This window comes from Octodon degus, unplaced genomic scaffold, assembly GCF_000260255.1.
Source record: "Octodon degus isolate 3935 unplaced genomic scaffold, OctDeg1.0 scaffold00021, whole genome shotgun sequence".
In the NCBI taxonomy this organism is placed as follows: Eukaryota; Metazoa; Chordata; class Mammalia; order Rodentia; family Octodontidae; genus Octodon; species Octodon degus.
The window spans coordinates 8,246,177-8,273,049 of NW_004524597.1; the positions used below are offsets into that span (position 1 = coordinate 8,246,177).

At 47.6% G+C, this 26,873-nt stretch overlaps 2 protein-coding genes across 5 annotated transcripts in view; one reads left to right on the plus strand and one right to left on the minus strand.

Annotated features, from left to right (window-relative positions):
• The first annotated feature begins 3,420 nt into the window (after positions 1–3,420).
• CUNH16orf90 (chromosome unknown C16orf90 homolog) lies at positions 3,421–6,318 on the plus strand. Of its 3 annotated transcripts, XM_004627826.2 has the most exons (3): positions 3,421–4,422; positions 4,905–5,258; positions 5,827–6,318. In XM_004627826.2, exons 1-3 carry the CDS (start codon positions 4,377–4,379, stop codon positions 5,982–5,984), a joined length of 558 nt encoding a protein of 185 aa, XP_004627883.1. In that variant the 5' UTR covers positions 3,421–4,376; the 3' UTR covers positions 5,985–6,318. The 3 variants fall into 3 exon arrangements, with proteins under 3 accessions (XP_004627883.1, XP_023567278.1, XP_023567279.1); XM_023711510.1 differs by having other exon boundaries at positions 3,421–5,258; XM_023711511.1 differs by having other exon boundaries at positions 3,421–5,195.
• A 3,046-nt stretch (positions 6,319–9,364) lies between these two features.
• Naa60 (N(alpha)-acetyltransferase 60, NatF catalytic subunit) overlaps positions 9,365–26,873 on the minus strand; it is a 23,378-nt gene continuing 5,869 nt past the window's right edge. For both annotated transcript variants that reach the window (XM_004627827.2, XM_023711509.1), the window contains exons 2-7: positions 20,706–20,821; positions 16,562–16,691; positions 14,056–14,152; positions 13,014–13,248; positions 11,734–12,115; positions 9,365–10,604 (exon numbers count right to left, since the gene is read on the minus strand). In XM_004627827.2, the coding sequence (XP_004627884.1) occupies positions 11,959–12,115; positions 13,014–13,248; positions 14,056–14,152; positions 16,562–16,691; positions 20,706–20,815 (729 nt within the window). In that variant the 5' untranslated portion in view covers positions 20,816–20,821 and the 3' untranslated portion in view covers positions 9,365–10,604; positions 11,734–11,958. The remainder of the gene's footprint in view (positions 10,605–11,733; positions 12,116–13,013; positions 13,249–14,055; positions 14,153–16,561; positions 16,692–20,705; positions 20,822–26,873) is intronic.

The window sequence follows — 26,873 nt, forward strand, 5'->3', positions numbered from 1 at the left end:
TATGGCAACACGCGGAGCTCTGGACGGCGCACCGTCAGGGTCAAATAAGATAGGACGCGAAAAAAAAAAAAAAAAACCCAGGGCGTGCACGCGCACAAATAAAAATGACCGGCAGAGGGCGCCTCGTAGGCACCTAGAGCAGCGGAAGTTGCCCTCCGGGGCCTGCCAGTGTTAAAGAGTCTCAAAGCCACTTTTGGCAGTTTGTTGGGCAGTTGACACTGACACAGCCTGAGTGCCTACTGTGTGCTTCACAATGTGTTAAGCATTTCTTACACTGCTTCTCATTTTTTCACTCCATGAAGCCAGATCCCTCTTACGAGTCCTGTGCACACCACACGTTCTCCCTGCCATGTGTGAAATGGGAGGCCCTGTGCTCTAAGCTACCGAAGCCTATGCGCCATGTGGAAGGCCGCAGGACGCCCGGCCTAGGCTGACCACAAGCCCCGAGAGACATGTGCCCTGTTGTGATCTCACCCTTGGGCAAACCGTTTAGACCTCACGACAGGCCAAAAAACGGTCCAGAGCTTTGCTCTTCTGCAATTGCCTTGGCGCCTGTGGCCTCTTCTGCTGGGGCAGACTGGAAGTAGGCCTGGGCGGGGTGCTCTAGGGCTCCAGGGCCGCCCCCAGCATGTGGGTGAGTCTGCCCTGGCTCTGCAGGTACCCTTCTGGGCACGGGAAAACTAGGCACAAAGGGCAGGGTGCATGGGGAGGTGCAGGGTCTAGTGATGCCTTTCGCCAAGCATCATGGTATTGGCCACGTATTAGACACTTAAGGACTTAATGTATATAATTTAAAGGGAGTCCCGAAATAGAGCCACATACCAAAAAGACTCTTGAATGGGGAAAGAATATTCATTCAAAAAAAAATAAATATATATATAGTCACATTTAGTGGTGAAAGACTAAATTCTTTTCCCTCTATGATTTTAAAAAATCATTTATTTATTTGGTACTGGGTCTCGCTCCACAATTTGAACTCGTAGTGATCCTCCTGTCTCAGCCTCCCCTGCACTGGGATTACAGGTGTGCACCACCATGCCAAGTTTTGGTGGCCAGCAAGCACACCAGGGGTTCCAGGAACAGCACGGCATGCAGCACTGGGAGTCGGACCCAGGTCCTTGAACTTGCCAGTCAGGTGCTTAGACCGCCAAGCTATCTCCCCAACCCCCATCAAATGTTTTTGGAACTGAAAATCCATATTAATGAATTAATTTGGATTAGGATTAATTAATCCAAATTAATGAACTGACTTCTTAATCTGGCAGTACATACAAAAATTAAAAGTCGTTCACACACACAAAAAAAGTTCACAAACCAGTTTACAAGAAACCTTTTTGACTGGGTTAGGTAACATTTCTTAGATACATCAAAAGCTTGGTATCTAACTTAAAAGCTCTTTGGGGATAAACTGGACTTCATCACAAGACTCCTGCTTTTTAAAAGGAGCTTTTTTTTTTTTCCCCAAAAGCAACTGTTGAAGAAATTCAATAGCGTTTAGTGATGAAATTTGCATTTCTTATGGCTTCATGATGAGCAGCATTCCATCTGTGAAACTGGAAGGTGCTCCAGCCGGGATGGTAGAATGGCTGGGCTTTTAATGTAGCTTGAGCAAGGACAAAGAAACACCAAAACCGAGGCTTCATGCCAGGTTGCTTTCCTTGCATGGGTTAACGCAGAGGGAACTTCCTTATCAAGTTGGCTCATGGTGACTGGCCTTAGAAGTGGTTGGTACAAATCTTATTTTTTGTAAAACTGGCTCCTTTCTAATTTCATTTTGATGGATTATGTGGCCCCTACCAAGAGTGGATTCATTCTAGTTTGGTCTGGTCTGTCAACATAGCTTCCAATAAATTTTAAAGTGGTTGTTTTTTTTTTCATTTTAAGGGTCTACAGGGTCTACAGGGTTTCACTTCATAGATCGAACTCATAGTGATCTTCCTGTTTTTCGTCTCCCAAGTGGTGGCATTACAGGTGCGCGCCACCACACTCAGTCTCAATCGCTGTCTTAGTGCACTCCAGGGGCAGGGCTGGCACGGCACACCAGAGATTGAACCCTGGCCACTGTGCTCTGCCTAATCAGGCACATTAGTCTGCTGAGCTATCTGGCTGGCCCTCCATAAACTTTATTTAACAACATTTAAGAAAAAAAGTTAAGTCACAGCCTGGAAGAAATTAATTTCAAAATACATATTTTTCTTAAAAAACCTTATATCTAGAATCTATAGAGTTCTTTTTTTAATTTAAATTTAAATTTAATTTATTTATTTTTGTGGCCAGCTCAGCCCACTCTGGGGGAGGGATTCCGCAGCATGTGGTGCTGGGAATTGAACCGTGGTCCCTGTGCTTTACCTAAGCTTGTCTAAGCAGGTGCTTTAGACCACTGAGCTATTTCTCCAGCCCCTATAGAGTTCTTAATACAAAGACAATACAATTTTAAAATAGACAAAAAACTTAGGATACTTACAAAAGGTCTTGGCATTCTTTTTTTTTTTTTTTTTTAGGTCTTGGCATTCTTGTCAGAATTATTTGATTATCACTATAACTCTCAATTCTGTTCCATTGATCTAGGCATCGATCCTTATACCAGTTCTACATTGTTTTAACGTTAACTTTGTAGCAAGTTTTTTTAAAATTTTATTTATTTGTTTGTTTATTTATTTATTTATTTATTTATTGTGTGTGTGGCCAGCTCAGCCCACCACAGGGCGGGGCTGGCTGGCATGTGGTGCTGAGGGATTGAACCGCGGTCCCTGTGCTTTGCTTAGCTTAGCTTGTTCTAAGTAGGTGCTTTAGATCACTAAGCCATCTCACCAGCCCCTGTAGCAAGTTTTGAAATCAGTACATGTAAGTCTTGAATCTTCGTTTCCTTTATGAAGAATATGAATATTCTTCACATGTATAATCCTAGCACTTTGGACGAGGAAGGAAGATAGCCAGCCTGGGCTACATAGAGAGTTCAAGGCCAGCCTAAAATGCATAGCAAGTCCCTAGCTCAAAAAACAAAAAGAAAAGTAGGGTGGGAAGTCCAGGGTGGGAGAGAAGAAAAGGACAAAAAAAAAAAAGAATGCTGTTTGGGGTAGGATGGGGGTACACACCTGTAGTTATAGCTATTTGAAAGGCTAAGGCAGGCTCATTGAGAGTTTGAGGTCAGCTTAAACTACACAGTAAAAACCTGTCTCAAACATACCCTCTCAAAAAAATAAAAAATAAAAAGGTAGAAGATATAGCTCAGTGGTATAGCACTTGCCTAACATGTACAAGGCCATGGGTTTAGTCCCCAGGACCACAAAACAAGAATGCTGTAGTTAGTTGGACTCCCTTGTAATTCCACATGAATTTTAGTATCAGGTTTTTTGTTTGTTTGTTTGTTTGTTTGTTTTGAATTGGGGATTGAACTCAGGCCCTTGTACTTGCCAGAAAAGCGCTTATTCTACTGAGCCATCTCCCTGGCCCCAGGATCAGTTTTAAAATTTTTGCCTATAACGGTTAATTTTATATGTCAACTTGATTGTGCTTAGGGATCCCCAGATGGCTAGCAAAACATTTCTGTGTGTACCTGGGATAATGGTTGGAGATGAAATTAGCATTTAAATTGGTACCCTGAATAAAGCTGGTGGGTGTCAGCCAAAACATCAAAGGTCCAGTTAAAAATGAAGATAATGAAGATACATTGTGGGAAAAGAGTTTCTTAAACTTGGGAGATCCACCCATCCTCTGCCCTTAGACATTGGAGCTCCCGGTTCTCAGGTCTTTGCACCTACATCAGCTCTACCCCTATTACCACCCCAGTTCTGAGGTCTTCAGACTTGGATTTAATTACAACATTGGCTTTTGTAATTTTCCAGGTCACAGGCAGTGTGTTGTGGAATTTGTTGACCTCCATAATCATGTGAGCTAATTCCCTTAATAAAAAAAAATCTTTTTGAAAGCATTTTTGTACACCTTGTTAATTCTGCTTATTTAGAGGAACCTAGCATATTGCTTAAAAGCCTTACCAGGTCTTTATCCCAAACCCTCATTTCCAACCCACACAGGAAGAGACTAAGATGCCAAGATGTCATCATAGAAAGTGACCCTCCAGCTTGCCAGAGTTGACTTTGTCTTACGGAGTTTGTCCCGAGCCAAAGGAACCAGGAATTTCTTCTGAGGTTTTAGCCCATTTCCTCGCCCTCCTCCTGCCCACATTTATGTCCTGAACATCATCCTTCCCCAAACTCTAGAAGTCTGCCTAGAAAGATCTAGAAAGGCTGTCTTCCCTGTGACATCATAAGAGGCAGTTGCCATAGGAGCCCTCTAGTCCCACCCCTAGGCAGGGGAGAGAAAGGCCGCACAGCACACAAGGCCTGGCCACTCCTCCCCCAGCACACTGGCCCTCCATGGAAGCCTTGGTCTGTGCGTTCTCTGAGCTGCACATAAGAGAAGGTGCCAGGCCACAGGAAAGAGTGGCAGAAGAAATGCCCTCCTTTCCCAGCATGGGCCCAAACCCACTGGGTGGTCTTCAGGGACATGCATGGGTTGGAAGAAGGGAATGGCCACTGATCCAGGTCCTATGACCCTGGGCTGGTCACATCCTTTGGTGCCCACTGTGCAACTTCTATCCCTTTACTTGGATATTCTTTCTAGGGTCAGGGGCACCAAGGGGCTTGACACAAGAGGCTTGAAGTACTAAAAGGCATCTCAGTGTTTATTCTAGACCTCTTAGGTGTCCCTGTTGGTTGGTAGAGTAAAGAGGGTGGGAGTAGGGCAGAGGCAGGAAATCAAGCCCATTTTACAGACAAATAAGCTGAGGCTGGGTAGGGTGATAAAGCCCACTACAGAAGCTGGTCTCAGAGGCAGGAATCTGCTTTCTCCTCTCATGAACACTAGGCTGGCTGGCTGCTACCTTCCTACTTTTCCCCCTGCAGATGCAGTGAGCTGGGCTGGAGGACATCCCAGCCACCCCAACATACCACCCAACATCTACGAGGGGGGGCTGGGGACCCAGCAGGAGCAGTGCCTCGGTGTCCAGGGAAGCAAGCCCAAGAACTTCCGGTTGCGCCACCTTCGGAGCCTGGCTCTCTACCTGCCAGGCCACATGCAGCCCACGGGGCAGGCTGAGAGCCCCTTGCAGAGTCAGCTCCTGGTGGGAGACTGCCTGCCACAGCCTGAGGACACAGCTTGGTCCCTGGACCTACCATACGGGACTCTGGGTCCAGGTAACAGCCCCTGCTCAGCCTTTCTGGAAGCCCAACTGCCCAGGGACAGCCTGGGAAATACAGGTGAGCTGTTGAGGTAGGACTGGGGGATGGAGGGGAAGACCACAGAGGACCCAGAAGGCCCTTGTCCATTCCTCAGCCTTCTCCAGGGACTAGGAAGGGACACATAGCCAGGGCCCCTGCCTCCAAAACATGATGTCATGTACAAGGGGCCAAGATCTTTTATCAGTCTGTCCCCATCCCCTGTGCCCATTAGGCTGAAACCACAGATGTGCAAAGTCCCCAGGCCCATTAGGTCTTGGTGGTAGTAGTGTACAGACAAGGCTAGTGCCCAAGGGGCAGAATGCGTCAGGCAGAGAGGAGCTCGAGTTCAGAGTTCCTGCCCTTGGCTCTGTATTGGAGAAGGGGCTTTGGGCAACTCTCTCCTTGCTAGACTTGTTTCTCCATTTGAGGGGTTCAGGATAGATTAGTCCTGCCAGCTTGAATCATTCACCTCCCTCTCCTGTCCCACCAGTTCTTTCAAAGAAATGCTACCCAGTCTTCTGTTTTGAAGCATGGCCAGTTCTGGGGACCCCAGAGTGGGATGCCAGCTTCCCTTTGAGTCTGACTCTTCCCTTTCCTCTTTTCTCAGCTTCCAGTTCCAGCATGAACCCAGCAAAGGGTTCTGCCTCCCAGCCTGAGTCTCATGAGGGCTTGGGGTTCCGACCCAAGAGGTCCTGGAGGACCCTGGAGGAGGCCATGTGTCCCTTGTGTAAGAGAACCCGCTCTGGAGCCTTGGAGAGGTCATAGGGATCCCAGTGCCAGGGCTGAAGACAGTGGGGCAAGGATGGCTGAGGAGGAGGTGGCAGCACATCCACAGAGGAAGGACTCAGCCCCAGCAGTAACCCTCCCCATTGGATGGCCCCTGCCCTCTGCAGCTGCCCAGCTCCAGACCTGGGCCAGCCTCAAAAAAGAGCAGAGAGGGACAAGTCCTGAGGGAGGAATGGAAGAAATGGAAGCATGGCCCTGTCCTTGCAGCCTGCCCCAAATCCAGTCAGTCCCTTGTACCAGGGAGGCGAGGCCAAGTGCAGAATCAGGTTCCTGAGAGGCTGGGAAGCCTTCAGGTCTAATCACATTAAAAAAATCAAGGCCTGCACCTTCTTGTCCAACTGTCTTTAACCCAGTCCAGTCAGACAAGTCAACTCTAGGGCACTTAGTCTGGGGTGCATGACAGTCACAAGCCTAACGCAGGCCTAAAAGCAGGCCTTTCACCCCAGGCCTAGGGTACCAGGAAAACCACCGAGAAATGTTATCTGATCCCTGCACAGAATCCAGAGAGGGCTTGGTTCAACCTGAAGTTGAAGGAGACTGTGACCTCAGAAGGAAGAACAGCGAAAACAGGGTTTTGGAAACTGAGTAGGTGTGGGAGGGACATAATTGGCCAATGGTCCATCTAGTAAGATTTTTTTTTTTTTTTCCCACAGTACTGGGGATTGAATTTGGGACCTTGAACTTGCCAGGCACACCTAGTGAGGTTTTTTTTATTTTTTTGAGGAACTGGTAATTGACTCAGGCCCTTGCTCTTGCCAGGGAAGCACTTATTCCACTGAGCCATCTCCCCAACCCCTACCTAGTGAGTTCTAATACCTGAGAAAGGGCAGCTGCTTCTGTGCTCTCCCACAATACTCATTCCCTTGGACCTGGAGGCAGATGAACCTGGGCCGATCACCCAAGATACAACAGAGAGCTGTTGAGGAGACACAGGCTGGGTTGGCTACCTGTCACTCATGGAGGCCTGGGTGGGGCTGCTGCCAGGGCCACTGGTCAGGAATGATACATACCAGAAGCCAAAAATACAAGGTCTCTGGAAACCCAGGGGACCTGATCCCCCCTCCACTTAACAGCAGACTGCTCCAGAGTCCAGACCTTGGGAATCCAGGCCATGGTCAGTCAATGGCCACTTAGGCGTCCCCAGGTGAGTTACATATGGCCCTATATTCTTATCTTTATGCAGCCTCTGTCTTTGCCAGTAAAATGTGGCAGAGAGGACATGGTATCACTTTCATGTGGTACAGAGGCCTGGAGGTTTCCAAAGTTGCTATGGGAAGAGGTCAGTGGGCACATGAGAAGTCAGTCATTCTGAGGACCCTACCATAGAAATCCCACCTAGCCCAGGAAGAAATAGTCCACCCTGGGCAGCTCCAGCCCTTTCTGACTGCAGAATTGTAATGACACTGGTTAGCTGCTGCTTTAGACTGCTGAGTTTGGGTTCTCCTGAAGCCATGGTCTAGGTTTGCTCCCCCAGAAAAGCCACTTGCGGCAACTACATGCTGGTCCCAGAGTAAACTGCCCTCTAGGCAATTTCTTTCCAAAGCTGCACAAGCTTTCTTGAAAAGCACTACAAATAGGCTTAGTAGAAAAGTAACTGTCATGGCATGCTGGGAATGAGTCTGTGAAACACTCCAGGGGCTCCCAGTTACTCACGGATCTGTCTTAGAACATCCTTGTCTATGATTCCCTAAGCACCAGTGGGGGGCTGGACGTTTAGCTGGAATCCTTGCCTGTGGGGAGACCATGCTAGAAGTATGAGGGCTTGAAGGGGCTGCTACAGTGACCTCCAGGTTGGACCATGAAGGTTGCCTAAGTAGGGTGCACAGGGACAAAGACTAGGCCTCCTGGTAAGGGTATAGTCATCGAGGGCTCTTAGTAAGTCCTCTCCAGCCTGGGGCAGAGCAGGCTTCCTTTAGGCTGGCCTCTTCCTCTGTTCTGGGGAAGCCATGTGTGGTTCTGCTTCTCCCTAAGGACTGTACTTCCTTTTTGCCTGAATTGGGCTCCAAGTTTGCTGGCCCAGCTCTGTGGTTGTGCAGTTTGGAAAGGCCAGGAGCAGCAGGCACCATGATGTCACCCTGTGGCCTCTCACCAAAGCAGGGTGGCTAAGGTACCACAGCTACCTTGGGCAGAGCTGCTCAGTGCAACCCTGCCTAGGCACAGGGACACCTGTCCTCACAGCAGCATCCATGGATAGCACCAAGGTACACACCACGGCAATCAGAGTGTGGCCACCTGAAGTGGCAGACACCAAGCAGGTAAAGTAGAGAATAAGCTACCCTCCAACTCTGGCACTGTTTCTGGTGCATGGTTGGAGATGTTACTGTCCATAGCAAGGACAAGATGCAGCCAGCTTGGCCCACGATCTGTGATGACAATAGAGAAGAGCTACTTTTTTCATGGGAGTCCTGCCTGATGCGGTTCCCACTCAGGTATGGAGACTAAGCCATTCTCTAAAATGTTCAGGAGGTGAGCAGCAGCCCTGACTGGGCATTTGTCCCAGATACCACAGTCCACAGTGCCATACAAGCCACATAGTCCCACCACCTGGGTCATGGCCCCAAGTCAGAGATTATCAATATTTGGAAAATACTTCCTGGTTCCTGGGCTCTGTTTCTAGAGTAGGACTAAAGTCCAGCCACTCTTGAGACTAAGTTGGGGCTAGAAATAGTAGGTGACAGTGAGATAATCTCAGCTAGGGCTTCTGCCTTCCCTAGCTAGTACTGGGCACTGGGGACACAAATAGCAAAGCAGCACATGTAGGCTTTGTAGGTGGTCTTGCCACAAACTGTAGCTCTCGGTAATTCCCAGCCCAAGTCAGTTTCTACCTGTCTACTTGTGGATACAAACAAGGGAAACAATGTAGGGGTGGCCAGGTTTCCATGGGAGGTTGGAGGAAGTCAACCTCCAGCACTTGCCAACCTGAGCCCCTGCTCCATCCCGCGCAGGATCTACCGCCAAGGTAGATACTTGGAGGTGAAACTTCTGCCAAGGAATAGCCACTCTGGTATGTGTAAGTGCCTCTGGCAGTTACACCAAACGCCCAGCCTCTGGCTGGCTGGCCCAGGGCCCTTGGTGACCATGAAGCTGAACTGCCGCTGGAATCTTCTTAAAGCTAGAACACAGCCCATCTATACCAGGTCTCAGCTCGAATTCAAGAGCCAGAGAGCTAACCTGACCCACTAGGGTCAGCCACTTCTGGCTTTGTGCTCTAGAGGCCCTTTCCTAGTTCTCACTCAGCAGGGGTGATACAGAGCAGTCCCCCCTGCTGTCAGAAGCCATTTCTGGGGTACCAGCAAGCGGCAGCTCTCTTGGGCTCTCAGTCATAGCCCAGCACAGTACACTAGGTGCTGGAGACAGGATGAGACCAGTTACAGTCTTATTTATTTATAATGAGACAAAACACTACAATCTATTCAACACTGGGCTGGACACTGCCATGATTAGAGGGCAGGAGGGAGGGTAAGGCAGGGCAAGGCCTCTGAGCTAGATTACAAATGTCCAAGGGGGAGCCTTTACAAGACTCCCCTGACCACATGGGTAAGAAATTAAAAATCACATGATTACTGTTGATCCAGAGGAGAGGGCTCAGATTTGGGGCTTCAGCATACAGCCGTGCTAGTCATCACAACCTGGGCCACCTGCTGGCTAACACTGCTGAGTGGGACTTCTCCTGCATGGGGCCTGCCTGCATCACGAGGACCCTTTGAGGCTGCAGCAAGCCCTGGTCCTGGAAGAAAGTACTCAGCCACCAAGGCCCCATCTCCAGGGCTGTTCCTCTCTTCTTTAGGCTGAACAAGGAGGGACTGCAAGGACATTCTGCCCTGGCTCCTATGACAGTGCAGCAGTACCAGGCAGGACACGGCAACAAGTGCCTAGGGTCCAGGGTGAGGGATGCCAGAAGCGTGTGACATATGCACACTGCAAGCATGATTTATGAGGTTAACACAGCCTTTGCTCTAGGAGGCTGAGGGGCTGCAAGCACAGACTGTCTCTTGCCCCTAAGGCCAGGCCATACTTGCCCATGGCAGCAGGGCTGCCCAGTGTGGGGCTTGACCTCTTGTACCTGGCCAGGCTTGGAGTTTCAGCTCATAGAGGTCAGGAAGGCAGGGCTCCAGGAGCCTTACCACTACCTGTCTGTAGCTTAGCTCTCATTGCAGGGCAGCTTGCATGGAGCATGCCATGAGCCAACAGCAGGATGATTTCCCCTAAGTGGCAAATGCACAGCAGGAGGCTGGTCAATGAGAAGCAGAAAACTGTCCCACGGTCTGTCCGTGCCAGAGGCTAAGCCCTGGAGCTGTGCCCTCACATGAGCTATGCCTCCTCTGCCTGCTCCCTGCCAGCCTCATGGAGGCTTCTTCAGGCTGGTCCTCAACAAAAGGCCTGGCATTCCCTTCTATTGTTCTGAGGTTCCTATGTCTTCAGGCTCAATGGTGTCCACACAGTGTTTCCTTTGCAGCGGAAAGTCCATTCTGGCTTTGCAGGAAGGAGTTGACAGGGGGGCAGTGCAATGGGAGAGGTCCAGTGCAAGTGCATGGAGGCAGGACCAGGGCACTAGGTGGAAGCAGAAGTTTCCAGAAGCAAGGAGTAGAGACAAGGAGCCTGGAAGAGAGAGAACAGGTTAGGGTGAAGGCACTAGGGAACACTCACCCACTCCCTGCTTAGCCTATGGGATGCAGGTACACCAGGGCACCGCCAGAACATGATCTCTCCTCCAGGCCCATAATTTGTGCCCCTGGTCCCAGGCTCCTCTCAGTCCTGACACAATTAAAAGCACTGAGAGCTCAACCCTTGATTGTACAACCCAGGTAGTGAGAGCATGGCTCTCACTAAGTCCTACACAAGGGGCTGGTCTCTGGAGACCCTATGTCCCTTCCAGCTCTGGTGTCCTTTGGACCTGGGAAAGACTAACTCCCAGAGGCACTTACACATACCAGAGTGGCTACCCCTTGGCAGAAGTTTCACCTCCAAGGTGTCTACCAGAGCCAAGCCCACAGAGGACTTCGGTATGTGTGGAATTTCCAGAAATAGACCAATGACACAAATGTTATGGTTTCTATCAAGATGTACTCCCAAAGCCTCACAAGGTCATAGGTGGGGACTTCTGGAAGTGGCTGGATCTAGGGTGTGTGATGCTGGTACTTGACTCTAGGGATAAGTGCTGCCCCCCGCCCCCAAGAGTAGGTAGCCTATATGGAATATAAGGGAAACAATGTAGCTGCTGCTTCTGTTGTTTTGTTGCTTGTCTGCTGCTGCCTCCTGCCTACTCTACAATGCCCCTGCCATGCCACCCTGCTTTGGAGCCAGCCACCTAAGGGTATATCTCTATAAGCTGTAAGGGAAAATAAATTTTCTCCTTTGAGTATTGGGTATTTTGTTTCAACAAAGAGAAAATTATGACAAGTCACTAGGTACCTGTGACAATGGGAAACTGAGTAAGTGGGGGATACAGGTAGGAAGGACTTGTTTCTTCAATCATGTAATTGTACTGTCTAACCAAAAAAAAGCAATTCAGGAAGTAAAAAGTTTTGACCAGGGGCTCAAGATATCTGGTATCCTGTTCTTCTCTACAAAGTTTCTGAGTCAGTTGGGGAGTACTCACAGGTGCCTGCCTACAGACATCTGTGTTTGTTGATGGCAATGCCCACTGTCCCACCGTCTAACTGCCTGTCCCATAGGCTAAGCCCTGGAGCCCCGTATTAATGTGGAGAGCCATGCCCCCTCTACCCACCACTTGCCAGTCTCTCTTGGAGGGGCAGAGGCCACTCCTGTTGAAGACTGGATGCACACTGCTCCTGAGCCCACGTAGCACCAGGCCTGCAGCTAGGGCAGGCAGGCCAACAGGCTGGCAAGTGGCTGCCAGCTCCTTGCAGAGAGCAGCAGAAGTCAGTGGACAAGAACGTGGGCTCTGCAGGGTGGAAAGATGGGGGGCCTGGCAGAGACTGCCCCGCTGGCATCACATGGTACGACTGTACTCAATGCCACCCTTGGTAGAGATTCCTGACCATGGTAGGAAGCTGCAGAGCAGGCTGTGGGCTTGGCGGTAGATCCTGTGCGGGATGGAGCAGGGGCTCAGGTTGGCAAGTGCTGAGCCCAGGTGCTGGATGTAGTCTGTGGGTTTCGTCAAGGAAGACTGATGTTCCAGGCTGAACTGCCTATGTGTACTATCCTCTGTGGTCCCCTCTATGGTCCACACAGCATGGTGTACAGATGGCACACAGGACTCAAGGGCATTCAAGAACCCCACCAAGCTCTGCAGAGCACTGGAAAGGTTTATTAGATAACAGGGGCAGAACTTGAGAACAAGAGCATTTTCTTGGTGAAGCTTCAGATGAGCCATCAGGACACCCACAATGAGGCGACACACAGGGAGGGGGACAGGGGCCAGGTAGAAGATAACTAAGTGTTCCTGGTTTTCCCCCAGTCTCAACCCTCAGTGCTTCCAAAAGGACAGAGTCCTGGCCCTGTGAGGGGCACTTCAACAGTGCTGACCCCTGGATGTATGGATACCCACAAAGAACTGACTTCATGTGATCCAGGAGGCCTACAGGCCTTGAGGTCACCATGCATCTTTCTCTTCGCTCCCTCTGAATGAGTGAATCCCACACTCATTCACTTGAAAACCCACATGTACTCCTGCCCAGCACTTCTGGACCACACTATGACTGCTATGTCTCCTGGCCTCCTTCCTACACAGGGAAGTTCTGGACCCTGTTGAGGAACATACCTAGAATCAGAGGCTCTCTATCAATACTTAAGTGGATAGATGGCTCTCAGGCCAAGAGTTAAACTCCATCACTCCTGCCAGGCTGAAGATGGGGAACACTGGCTGTAGGTCAGTATCTATTTTCCTATCTTGAGTGATCAGACTGTTTGTACCCAATCTGCCCACAGTAAAAGCCAGTCACCTGACCATCACCTGAAGGTGACTACAGCTCCAGCTCACTCACTGCCTCTGCCAGCCCTCCAGCCAAGAAGCCATGTGTTCTTTCTACCAACAGTAAAGGATATAAGATAGTCCAGGGAGGGTGGCCACCATTGATGTAGAGGACATAAGTGAAGCCATCTTTGAGGACCCCTCGGATGGAGTAGTAATAAGGCAGATAATGATGCTGCCTAAAGTCTCTGTTTTCATAGAAATTTATCGCTGTGTTGTTGGTGGTGAGGACGTGCAGGTAGATGGCTTTGCAGTGGTCCTGGGCAGTGGTTGATATGTGATCCTTTAAACTTTCAAGTAAAAGAGAACCTTGAGAGAAGAGGTAAAAGTTACACATGGTGGGACTGTTAGAAAGGAAGATGAAGCCATGACCCCCGTAGGAGTCGAGAGGTTGCTGGCCCTGGGTCTAAAGCAGCCTCCTGTCACCTCCTACAGTCAAAGCCCCTGAAAGCTCAGTCAAATGGAAGCAATGAGCTGCAGAGTACTGTGGGTCACAGGTGTGGCCTGCAGCACCTTTCTGTGGGCTGGATTTACAACGGGGACTCAACAACCTTTCAGACAACAAAAGTGTAAACTGGAGCCCTGAGAACAAAAACTAGATGCATCTGAACTCAAAACTAAGACTTTGTTTGTACTTTTTTTTTTTTTTTTTTCAGTACTGGGGATTGAACTCAGGAACATGTACTTGCCAGGCAGGAGCTTATTCTACTGAGCTATCTCCCCAGCCCCAAAACTAAGACTTTGCTGCTCAGGACTGTATGGCTTCTGAGTAGGACGGGAATTTGGTGCCAAGGCAGTTGACAAAAGCAGGCAAGTGTTGTTTCTTTATCTTTATGTTTTCTGCTCTGAATCAAGAACATCTTGCTAACAGACACAGCTACATTTCTGGGAGTGGGAGGGACAAAGGGGTTGTTCTCTCATCTGACCTGTGGGAAGAGGATGGTACAGGTCAGTGAGGTGGGGAGACATTGAGAGGAGAGGGATGGGGATCTGATGAGGGCAGCTGAAGAGAGAAAAGACACTCAAGAGTCATTTATGAGCTGGAGTCACTGGAACAAGGGCACTGACCACCACAGGTGGGGAGTGTGCCCAAACCATGAATCTGTAGCCCCTTACCTATGCCGTGCTTTCTGAATTCCTTCACTACTCCCAGACTTAGAATGTACGCAACCTGTGTGTCCACAGAGAAGTTGGAGGCTAGAATATCTCCATCCTAAAGAGAAAGTTAAGAAGTCAAGTCAGGACAACTCTCAGCATACGTGGGTTAACAGCAGAACCTACATATGGTTTATACACTCACTTCCTGGGGCCACCTGGGAGCAAGAGGGGCAGAACAGAGAGGATAAGGCAGAGTCCCCCAGCTGCACATGACACAAGAAGATTTAGGCCCTGCCGGTAAAAATCTCCTAGAATACCCTCACACACAGAAGGAGCGCCCCTCAGGATGGGGTGGGGTGGGTGAGAACAGGAGGGTCTACAGGATCTCACTACACAGATCAGACTTGTAGTGATCCTTCCTGTTTTTCAGCCTCCCAAGTGCTGGGATTACAGGTGTGCACTACCACCTCCAATCTCATTCACCATCTCAGTGTACTCCAGGGGTGGGGCCAGCTCTGCAGGCTGGGGGATTGAACCCCCGGTCCCAGCATCTGCCTAAACAGGTGCTTTAACTTGCTGAGTTTTCTGGCTGGCCCAGTGATGCCCTGTCTAAAAATAAAAAAGATCTGGGATGTAGCTCAGTGCAAAGGCCTTGGGTTCTATTTCCAGTGCCACACACACTCATCCACACACAAAGGACACATTGCTTTGAGTGGCTGCCCACCTTTCTCTACCACCCACGCCATTCCATGTGTCTCTGTTGTTCCAGACGTGGAATTCTTCAAAGGAGAATCATGAGCCCAACCACCACAAGGTTCTTGTATTCTCCGTCTTCATAAAGAACAAAAACAACCTGTGGTATGCATAGTTTTCTCTGACCAAAGAAAGGACACTGGGCGACTCAGTCTTTCTGCTACCTGTCCACTGTGTGCCAAGTGCCTCTCCTCTGCCTGGGGTCAGGTGGGCCATAAGCTCCCTGTTCTCTGCTCCCTGTCTGAGCAACTCCATGATGTTGTGACCTCACACAGCCAACACAGAGAAAAGGCTTCTTTATCACTCTTGTCACTCAAAGCCCTAGGGTTGACCCTCCCTAGCTTCTCATCAGGGTTCTGGGCCAGGGTGGTGGTGGTGTCTCCCTCTCCTAAGATGTTCTTTTAGAAGCAAATAGCTCTCCATGCCTGTCTAAAGGAAAAACAAACGTGTTTCAGAATGGCACAGAGATCCAGTCATGTGCACTGTGAGGATGATCTCCTGGACACTCGGGGAAAGCCACAGGAAGGTGGGAGGCAGGTGAGACAGTGTTCCACATAAAAGGCAACATTAAAAGGATATAAGCTCTTATTATTTTTCTGTTGTCTTAGCACTGAACAATGGAAGAAAGTTCAAGAGAAGCTATGCTAGAAAAAGTTACTCTCAGAAGAAACTAAGGGCTGGCCAGATAGCTCAGTGGACTAAAGCACCTGCGTAAAGCAGGCGCAGAGATCAGTGTTTGATCCTCAGTGGGCCATGCTGGCCCTGCCCTCAGGGTGCACGGAGATGGTGAATGAGGCTGGGCATGGTGGCACACAACTGTAAGCCCAGCACTTGGGAGGCTGAAAACAGGAGGATCATTACAAGACCGATCTGTGTAGTGAGACCCTGTAAGGCCCTGTACTAAAACACATTAAAAAAAAAAAAAAAAGGAAAAGAAAAGAAAAAGAAACTAGAGTATAATTATATGCATAAAAGGGTAGACTTTGGTGAACTTGGATCCTTAAAAGGGAGATAAATCCCTCTTGTTTTGGGAGGGATTTTTTCCACTGCTGAGGATGGAACGCAGAGTCTCACACAGGTTAGGCAGGTGCTCTGCCACCCCTAGACCCACTTCTTGCATGTTTGAAAAAATAACAAAGCAAAACAAAAACATTATCTGCCACTGGTTGGTGGCTTTTCCCCTTCCTGGAGTAAATAACTGTGTGGTAAATACCAGCCAATCACTGAATTATCAACAGAATCTTCATGTCAACCACCTGGCCTTACAGTTTATACTTAGATCTGGGCCCACTAACCAAAGGAGTTCCACATTTCCAAGGGTCCTGAGATAGGTAGCTGGTGGAGGGGTCCATGAAGTTGGATACAAAGAAAGTAGGTCTTTAGTTTCACTAATCTCAAGCTGAAGCACCTAGCATTTCCTTCAAGAAACCATAGCAGTGTTGGCAGTTTCTGGGACGCTGCCACAAAACACATTCTCATAGCGCAAAATAGCGAAATTCCCAGTGTGTCATTCCTGGCCCTTCCTACTTCCAAATGGCCATCCTTGATAAGCCCGCTGTTAGATCTTATGACTTAGTGTACCAGCAAAGGTGTACACATCCCTATGCCACATACAAGAGAAACCAACAGGTCACTGTTTCACACACAGCTCTCATCCCTCAGGTCACAGCTCCCTAGAGAAGAAGATGCAGCAGGTGGTGCAATTCTGTCTTGAGCCCCTTCCAGCCCTGTCCAGCAACTGTGAATCACAGTCATCACCACAAAGACATACCTCTTTATGTATTTTGGTCCTGCTTTTAATTTCAGCTACTATCATTCCCACGATGGTGCCTCTATAGGTGGCAGCAAGGGAGAAGAACTTCTTGTTGGATGTAATATCACGATACCATGAGTCTGGGTACCTGAGGGAGGGAACACATTCAGGTGAGCCCATTGTGCTTGTGACAACAGAGCCACAGGGGACCCCAGCCTACTCTGGCCATCATGGACTCTCTCTCTATCAAAGCTGCCTTCTCCAAACAGCCATTTGTCCAGATAGGACTGGGAATTTCTGATATAAAAATGATTTTACCAGCTCTAAGACATGAGAAGGGAAAAAACTCCAATAAAACCATTTCCATGGGGCAAGTAACAAAGGGCAAGCTGAAATTTTAGGGCTCTGGGCAACCCATGAACACTGAGGAGATTTCCTATAAGAATGTGGTGAGCATTACAGACTGAAGACCAGGGGAAATGATGAGAAAGATCCCCACTTATAAGTGAATGGATCTGAGTTTGACACTTCCCTGAACAGGGGTGAGAAGACATGATCTTCAGGGCAATGTGTGGCCCGGGGTTCTGGGGCTGTTACCAACAAGGCCAGGACTCTATTGATTTTACTTAATCTCAAGTGGAGGCCTTAGACACAGGTGTGTTCACTCCTTTGCTGGTACACTAAGTTACAAAATAGCAGGCTTACTGAGGATGGCCATTTGGAAGTGAGAAGGGTCAGGAATGGCACACTGAGAACTGGATGGCTGTCATGTGCTATGAAAATGTCTGTTTTGTGATGGTGGCAGCTTCCCAGAAACTGCCAACACTGCTGTGATCTCTTGAAGGAAATGCCAGGTGCTTCATCTTGAGATTAGTGAAACTAAAGACCTACTTTCTTTGTATTCAATTTCACAGGCCCTGCAGTTGTCATATGCTATGAAAATGTCTGTGCATCGTGCTGGTGGCAGTGTCACAGAAACTGCCGATGCTTCTGTGGGGGGACCAGGGAGAACACCCGAGGGGAAGACTCAGGACACTGTGCCGGCAGACCTACGCCAAACCCAGAGCCCTGGGCAGGATGAGGAGAGATTAAAGTTTATGGGTTTTGCTTTTTAAACTGGGGACAGACCTCCCAGCTGGAGCTGAAGCAGTGGGGAGGTGCTCTGCTTAGCTCTGAAAGGCCACTGGCCATCCACCAAAAAGGTTCTTGACAAGCCCTGCACACTGCCCAGGTTCACTCCAGGGCCCCAGGAATCCCCTGCCAATCCTGTGGTGAAGATGGGAACTGTCACTGGTGATGATTATCACTCCCCCATCATGGGAACCCAAGTCCTCAGGCACATGAAGGTTTGTAGGCAGGCTGGTGCTTCAGCGGGTAAAGGCTTGCAGCCCCACGTGGTTCTCCACAGCCCCATGTAGCTCACAGCATGGCTTATTTCCCTACTCACTGGCACTCCTACTTCCCTGGGCTAATTTCGGCAGTGAGAATGCTGGCTTGAAGAATACTTTTAAATTACAAAGCCATTATTAGTCCACATCTCCAGAAGGGTTAGAAGTCACAGGCCCAGAGATGCATGAGAAACTCTTATCCCTACCTCATACCAGCCATGTGGGCTCATAAATAATGATGGCTGGAAAGGTCTTATACGTTTTTAATTTTAAAAATTTGTGTCTGAGCCAGGCGTGGTGGTGCATGCCTGTAATCCCAGCACTCAGGAGGCTGAGGCAGGAGGATCACCACAAGTTTGATGTCAGCCTGGGCTACCTAGTAAGTCCAGGCCAGCTTGAACAAAATAGCAAAACCCTGTCTCAAAAAAACAAATAAATAATAAATAAATAAAAGTTTGTGTCTGCTTTTCTCATTACAAAAGCTTTATGTACATACTATGGAATGAGGTTAGGAAATACAGACAAGCCAAAGCAGCAAATTGTGGACACTAATAATCTACTCAACTTCACACTGACAGCACTTGGTTACAAGGTACTGGATGGCCTTAGAAAATGATTCCAGAGTGAAGGCCTCAGAAGAACAGTTCCTTTCTGACTTTCTCCCAACCTCTTATTTCTTGCCCTCATTGTCCTGAGACTAGCCATAGAAACTAAAATTTCTCTAGCCAAAGATGGGAAGATCACAGAAACTACAGGTCCTTTCCAACCATAAAAGCTGAAATCTTACTCTAACCACCACTACCTGTCTAAGTGGTGACTACAAAGAATTTTCTGACATATCTTACCTGATAGTAGAGCTAACACTCATTCCAGTAAGGGTCTGCCCTCACACCCCAAAGGAAGGAAGACATCAGAGAGGCCAAGAGGAATCTCAACAGACAGGACTTGGCTGAATCCCCCACCCCTATTTATTAGCACTGGGTAAAAGCCTTTTTGTCCTACGGTGTCTACGCTACTATCCCTGCTTTGTCAAATTACACATGAAAATGGAGAGTTCAGTATGGGTACTTTGGTCTCCAGTTTGAAGGCTCCCGTGTCAAATATGACCATGATCAAATATATTCATTAGTTTTTTTCTCCTGCTAATCTGTCCCCTGTTGTATAACGTGTCATTCAGAACCCTCCCTTTCTCTTCTATAGTACGTATTTCTAAAAACTTTTAACCTGTGTATATTTAAAAACGAAGATGCATTGTGGCACACACTTGCCCTCTAATTTGCTTTTTTTTCACTTAATATCTACCTGTTTAAAACAACAACACTCAGGATAAATCCTGAAGGGATTTGACTTACCTTATCACATCCAAAAGCTACAATTCTTGTTACATAGGTCTTGCTTTATCTTGGTCTTAACCACCCAGCAGAAAAGTATAAAAACAAAGTACAAGAAATAAAACAATGCTGTTATGTTGAGCTCTAGAGGACTCAGGTCAACAACTTCTGACATTGCCAGTCAAGTGGAAGACCCAACACTATTATGGACTACTGGACTATTTTGGAATATTTTGCTGAGTTCACACACCTATAATATTTAAATGATGGAACTAAACAAAAAAAGGGGATATAGATGAATGACCATTTTGTATCTGTGTATTCAAAATGATTAATAGATATATAGCTACATTCTCTTAATTCAGAGAATAGAGGCATTTGTTCTAATAGCATTTGTAAATAGGATATCATGTCTGTATCTTGTACAACAATAACCACTAGGAAGGCAGTATACAATGTGTTAATTATTGGAACTGTCCTACCAATTTGATTTGAAATTGTTTCATTGCTATTTATTTCTCAATAAAATTATGGGAAAAAATAAATAAAATAAAACAACAATAATAGAGGCCGGGGAGAAGGCTCAGTAGAATAAGTGCTTGCCTGGCAAGCACAAGGGCTTGAGTTCAATCCCCAGTTCCACAAAAAAAAAAAAAACCCTCAAAAACCAACCAACCAACCAACAAACAAACATAACAATTTTTTCCTGTCAACAAATACACCTTTAAAAAAACAAACAAACAAATACACCTTTTTGAAGATTTTTTTCCCTTTTCTGGCTGAACAGTACTTCAGTTTTGTTTTTTGTCTTTTTTTGTGGAACCGAGGATTGAACTCAGGCCCTTGCGCTTGCCAGGAAAGCACTTATTCCACTGAGCCATCTCCCCGGCCCCTAATACTTCAGTTTTTGTTTGTGGTACTGGGACTTAAACCCACAGCTGGGCAAGCATTTTGCCACTGAACTGTATCCCAACCCAGTTTTTACTTTATTTTGAGACAAGTTTTCACTACGTTATCACAGGCCTAGCCTTGAATATGAGATCCTCCTGCCCCAGACTCCAAAGAGCTGAGATTACACAATATGTGCTAGCACCCCTGGCTCAATATTATTTTTGTAGGTATATACCCTAATGCATGTAAACAATTCCTTATAGTTAGGATCTGTGAATTGCTTCTAAATTTCCTGGTGAATATAAAATGCCACACCGAACATCTTTGTAACTAAAGTTTCCAGGCAGATCCCTTGGGGAAACTTCACATGAGGAAGAAGGTGAGGTGCGAGGCACTCCAGAGCCCTGAGGTTCACAATGCTGTGTCTAGGCCTTTCCTTGCCTCTGCTGCACAGTGACACACCTGATGGGCCCTCTATCAGCCCTGACACAGATCTGAACATCCCCCACCTCCTGGCACTCGTAGCCAAGGATGCAGGTGCCCAACACTTACTCGATGGGGAACCAATCGCTGCACAGGTGCTTCACAGTGTCTATGTCATCGTGGCAGAGGAGGCGCAGGCTGACCTCACTGAGGGCGCTGGATGGCACCACCTCTGTCATTCACACCTGCAGGGAGAAGAGGAAGCATCACCTAGCAGCTCATTTACTTGTTCCTCTCCTGTATGCTGACCCTGGGAGGTAAGAGAGGTGCATGAGCCAGAGAAAATCTTTTCTTGCATCAGGTTGGTGCTAGTTTTATAGACGAGGGAGCACAGGTATGATAAGGCCCTGAGAGGGAGGCAAGCCTGCCTACAGTCCAGCCTCTTTCTCTCCTCTCTGAGCTGCCCACTGAGCTCCCCAAACGGTCTCCACATCTCCTGGGCTGGTCATGTCTTCTGACAGGTTCTCCTGCTGCAGAAAGCACAATGGCCCCAACCTACTGATTTCTCCCAACCATGGCCCCTTGGTTGCCAATGACAGGTAAGGGGCTCAGCAGCCCCTTGTACCTTGTTCCCCCAGGAGTGGCTAATGGGTAGGGTCAGTAAACAGGATGTTCAGGCCATAGGGCATGGAGTGAACTCCACTTCTTCCCTACACTCACAGACAGACAGGAACTCTGACAGATCCTAGCTGTTCAAAACAGCCCCAACACTCTTTTGGGTTGTGGCAGTGGTCCTGGAGTTTGAACCCAGGAAGTGTTCACCCATATTCCAATCCCTTTACTTTGATTTTATTTTGAGATAGAGTCCTGTTAAGTTGCCTAGGCTGGCCTCAAACTTTGAATTCTTCTGTCTCAGACTCCCAGAGTGCTGGGATTGCAGGCATGGCCAGCTGCCTTTTTCATTTGAAAGGAGGAAAAGCAAAAAATTCAAGTGCTAGGCTCTGACAAAAAGGAAAACAGAATTTACTTGTCAGGTGTGACAGTGCACACCTATAATCTCAGCACTCAGGAGGCTGAGGCAAGAGGACTGCCATGAGTTTGAGGAGTTCAAAAACTAGCCTGAGCTACATGGTAAGATCTTTCTCAAAAACAAAACAACCCCCCGAAGTTATTCATTTATTATGTTTTTCTAAAAGAACTATATTCATCCCCAATTATCTTTTTCAAGAACTAATGACAGCTAATAAAAGTAACAACAATGTGACTCAGACAGAGGCAAAACACATTGCACCCAGTATTCTGTGAAGGCACGGAACATTCTGGAGCCATCTGTTGGCCTCTCCCACTTCTGTGACCAGTGGGAAATGGTCCAAGCCCTTGGGCATTCCTGCCCTAAATGCTGGGTCAGCACAATGCAATCTTCATTTACTTGTTTCTGCAGCACTGGAGATAAAACCCAGGGCTTCACTAGTGTTAGGCAAATGCTCTACCCCTGAGTCACATCCTGCTCCAGTGCAGCCTTCAGACCTAATTTCCTGGTCACCAGTGATGCCTGGTGTATGACAATAAGATAAACGACATCCAACAAACATGGATGTGACATTTCATATTCAGTCTTTTTAAAAAGTCATTAAGAGTACAAGTGTAGATAAAAAAGACAAAGAAATTGTAATGCTTAAATCTCTACAAGAAAAGATAAAAGTTGAAGCAATCCTTAGAGGAGATGTAAACAGAGTGCCCTACGTATTATAAAGTTGCTATTAATTTTCTTAGATGCAATGAGGTAGAGAGAGGTAACATAGGTCTTAGAAGACACATGTTGAAATATTTTGTAGTGAAATACCATGATTTTAAGTGGTTCAGCAAGTATGACAAAATGCCATCAGCTGTCAGATCTCTTGGCTACTCACTAGCCTATATGTGTAAACTATTCTACAGGCTTGGAAGTCTTCATAAGAGCCAGCCATATAGCTCAGAGGATTAAAGTGCCTGCTTCAGCAGACACAGGGACTGGGATTCGATCTCCAGGCAGGGTGATATGCCCCTGTAATCCCAGTACTTGGGAGGCTGAAAACATGAGGATCACTATGAGTCCAATCTGTGTAGTGAGACTCTGTACTAAATATATTTTTTAAAAAAAGAAAAAGAAAGAAAGAAAGAATAGAAAAGAAAAAGCAAGTCTTCATAAAGATAGCTCTGTGGTCTAGGCACCTGTCTGGCAAGTACAAGGATCCGGGTTCAATCCCTGGTACTGCGTGCCGTGCCAGCCCTGGAACCCCAGTCACCAAAACTGGGCGAGGTAGTGCATGCCTATAATCCCAGCATTGAGGAGTCTGAAACAGGAAGATAACTTTGAGTTTGAGCTGCATAGCTAGACCCTGTGCCAATTAAGTAAATAAATAAAATATTTTAATTTTTTTTTTGTAGTTAAAGGAAGAGTCTACAGGGTGTTCAGGGTCTCACTCCTAGGTTGGATTCATAGTGATCCATCCACCTGTTTACAGCCTCCCAAGAGCTGGGATTACAGGCATGCGCCACCACACCCAGTCTCAACTGCAGTCTCAGCATGCCCCCTGGGGGGGGGGCAAGGCTGGTACAGCAAACCAGGGGATGGAACTCCCGTCCCCTGCGTCTGCCTAAACAGATGCTTTAATCTGCTGACCTATTTGTCTGGCCCTTAGGTCACAATTCTTGCCGCCCCTGAACACAACTTATGCCTGAGCACAATGCTTTTTCCAGCCGCCACAGCCTGTAGGGTGCCCTCTTTATCATCCCAGGAAGAGCTTCAGTAGTCTCATCAGCTGACTTTCTGAGCTCTCATGGTATATCCAACTCCAAATAGGACACTACTGTGTGGCTCACACTAGAAATGGTAGGATGAACACAGGTGGCGGGCAAGACTGGCCCAGCATTGAGGTAGCCACAAGTAGATCCATCTCAACTGGGGAAAGACTGAGGCTCAGGAAGTAGAAGCAGCAAGAAAGTCCTGGACCTCTGCGGTTGCAAAGGTGCTGGGCGCTGGGGAAGAGATTTCTTAAGAGTACACAAGTGTTCTCTATGTTGACTGTGGTGGCAGTGGTCACCCACAAATACAAATACATGCATAGGCTCGTCTGGACTCAAGGAACTCTATACTTAAACAGACACATTATACTGTATATACGTGTATCGAGCTTTCTTAATAAGTTTTAAAGATTTTTTAAAAACCTCTATTTGAGCCTTGATAGGAAAGGCAGAGGCCCTATGTTATGGAATTTACACATTTCCTCCCTAGTATCCTTGGCACAAGGTTCTTCCCAATCCAACTTTCAAGAAAAACACTGGGGCCCAAGATATATTAAATTGTTTTCTGTGTTTCCAAAGGCTGGCCTTTGGAAACACAGACACGTTGCACATTTAACTCAGGAAAAAGCACAGAACCTTACAGAGCCTTGTCTCACCCAGCCCAAGCAGCCACCAAGAGGTAGGGAGGTGCAGAGAAGGTAGAATAGGGCTGCCTGTGTACCATGCAAGAAAGGTGAGGAGTCAAGGGGTGGGGGAAGCCAACTTGCACAGAGGGAGCCCCCCCTCCAGGGGAAGTGGTCTATCAGCCTCCCTTTAGAACAGGGAATCTCTGCTGCTGCAGAGGTGAAGAGGATCCAAGGCAGGCCTGTGGTCTCCATCCTGTCTCTGGGCCTGCTCTAGGTCTATCTGCCCCCCACTCCCTTCATCTTGCCCAGACTCCATTATTCATTCCAGAGACAGCAGGTTTGGGGGAGGGGAAGGAGCTGGCTGAGGAGGGCCACCCTGGGCCTAGCTGAAGGGAGATGACATGGCTGGCCAAAGCAGGGCTAGTGACCAAGTAGGGCCCTCCTTCCAGGTCTGGTTGTCAGGATGAGGAGTTCATTTCTCAGGTTTGGGGGCTTGAGAATTGACAATGATTGCTGCTGTCACCAAACCTGCTCTGCAGGAACTCTGCCTCTCAGATCAGATGAGTCAACACCAAAGTGCCTATAGCTGCCAGCACCTGGATTGACCAGTGTCCACAGTGGCTGGGGACCCTCCACTAATACATTTCACAGGGCTTCCATGTGCTTGGGGCACAGAGCAGAACCAGAGGAAGAGCTGTCAAAACAGTCCCAATATCCATACGTATATATCCATCTCCCTAAATGCTAGAGCATTCAGAATCTGGGGGACACAGAATGGTGTATGTTCAACTTTTGGAGGGTCCCGGGCAGTCTTGATGCTCACAGGGGTACTCTGCTAATACTACAAGTAAGAAAGATCGGAGACCTCTTTCTTTGGCAGCCCTACCCTAACACCCTCAGCCCACAGTAGCTCCCTATTCCAGAGTCCCAGAGGTGCTGTTTAGTCCCAGATAAGTATGTTACTTAAAAAATCACCCTACTGTCACAATGGTTTGAGAGGGGCTCTGGCTCCACCCTCAGTCAGAAAGAAGGCTTGAGGTCCAGCCAGTGGGACTACATCACCAACCTGCCCTGCATTTTCTTCTTCATACTTATGACTAACTGAGGCAAAGCTGCATAAAGTTTTTGTATACACTGTGTACCATATGCTGCCAGACCCTGCTGGGACCTGGCATCTCTGGGCCAATTCCAATCCTCGTATCCCTTGAAACAGCTCCCCAGCAAGGTGCTTCAGCTTTCTAAATGTGACTTCAAGATGACTCTACAACTCCAAGTTCACTGAGAAGAGTACGTAAGATGGTCACTGTTATGACATCTCCAGCCAGTTCCACATGCCCTTCCTCCCCGCCCCAAACAGGGTGACTCTAATATTTGTAATTTCTTCTGCACTAACTCCCCTCTGAGAGGCTGTCAACAAACTGCATGTGTTCTCTGTGGGCTAGGCCTCCCTGCTACATTCTTTACCTTCAAGGTAAAAACCTAAGATCTCCACTACTCTCCCACTTTCCCCCAACACTCCTCTTTCTTACACACCCCAACTTCCGCTCTGTTCATGAGAACACACCACCACCACCCTCCCTGAAATCCAGCCACTTCTCTCAAGACTCTCTACAGCCTCTGCAGCTCACCCTCTGTCCATCCCTCTTCCAAGCTCTCTTTCCCTCGTCCTATGACAAAGCACTATCCTTGTCCTTTTCCTTGTCCTAAGTTTTTTTCTCAAACCAAGCACTAGAGATTAGCACAATCTCCTTTATACACAGGAATTAAAGACCACGAGGTCCCTTGGGAATGTGAAGTTCTGCACGCAAAAAATCCTTGCCTCTAGGTTGGGTGAAGGAGAAAAAGAAAGACACTAGTTTCTGGTAGCTCTGCTGCCCTGCACACCAGTAATGTGTGCTAAGGGCTAAAAGTAGAGGGCAAGTGAAGCAACAGCTCATTTGTTCAAATGAGCAGCTGCCCGTGGGTGAGCAAGCCAGCAGCCTGGGTTTCTTCCAAAACTTCAGTGTAGTAAAAAGTGAATAATCTGCAGGGTGACAAGAAACAAACACCCACTTCTCTACATACTTCCAAACAGCATCCTGCTAAAGCTTCATGCTCTGAGGAAAGCACATACATTGTCACATGTAACTTGACACCTCTCTTCAAACACTAATGAATGATATGGAGGACTCAGTTATTACGAAGTTCTGGAACTGATTAAAGAACCAAAGGTACCAGAGATCTGAAAGTGTTTACAGGGGGAGAACTGAGAAAAGGAGATGGTAAGGTGCTATGTCTCATCTGGGTTTGCAAAACCACATGGATATGCTCACTTAAGCTGTACACTGGCCACATATTCATTACATCCTTATATTTTTATTTTGATATTGGGTCTCACCAAGTCACTAACTTGTCCGCACTGGACTTGAACTTGCAATCCTTTTGTCTTAGCCTCCCAGTGCTAGGATTATAGGTGTGCGGCATCATGCCCAAGTTGATCAACTTTCTTCACTAGTAGCAAGACTGGACTTCGCTGGCATCACACTCAACCAAAACCTCAGCTACTTTTGGGCAGAGAACAGCTACGAAAACCCTCCAGTACTGCGTGGGGGAAGTGGGTGAAATGCAAATGGTGACTGCTCAGTTCAAAGGGGAAAAAAGTATAGCAACAAGAGATACAGTTTCATAAAACTTCCTATCCCCTTCCTCCCTAAAGCAAACCAGTCCTCCTGACTGTCTCTTTTTCCAGCTCCACTGTGGGAGGTAGTGTTGTTTTTGGTATTTAACTTTGCTTTTCTTATTTGCATTTAAGCTTTCAGAATCAGAACTGAATGCTAAATATGAAAATGGGTCAAATTTTGAATAAATAAGAAACTGATCAAGCAAAATCTTTTTTTTTTTTTTTTTT

What these genes read in the sequence shown, in the direction of transcription:
- CUNH16orf90 (XM_023711510.1), top strand. Translation starts at nt 4,856, where the DNA reads ATGAACACTAGGCTGGCTGGCTGCTACCTTCCTACTTTTCCCCCTGCA. An exon ending in GGACAGCCTGGGAAATACAG is followed by an intron (nt 5,259 to 5,826) that starts GTGAGCTGTTGA and finishes CTCTTTTCTCAG; the next exon opens with CTTCCAGTTCCAGCATGAAC.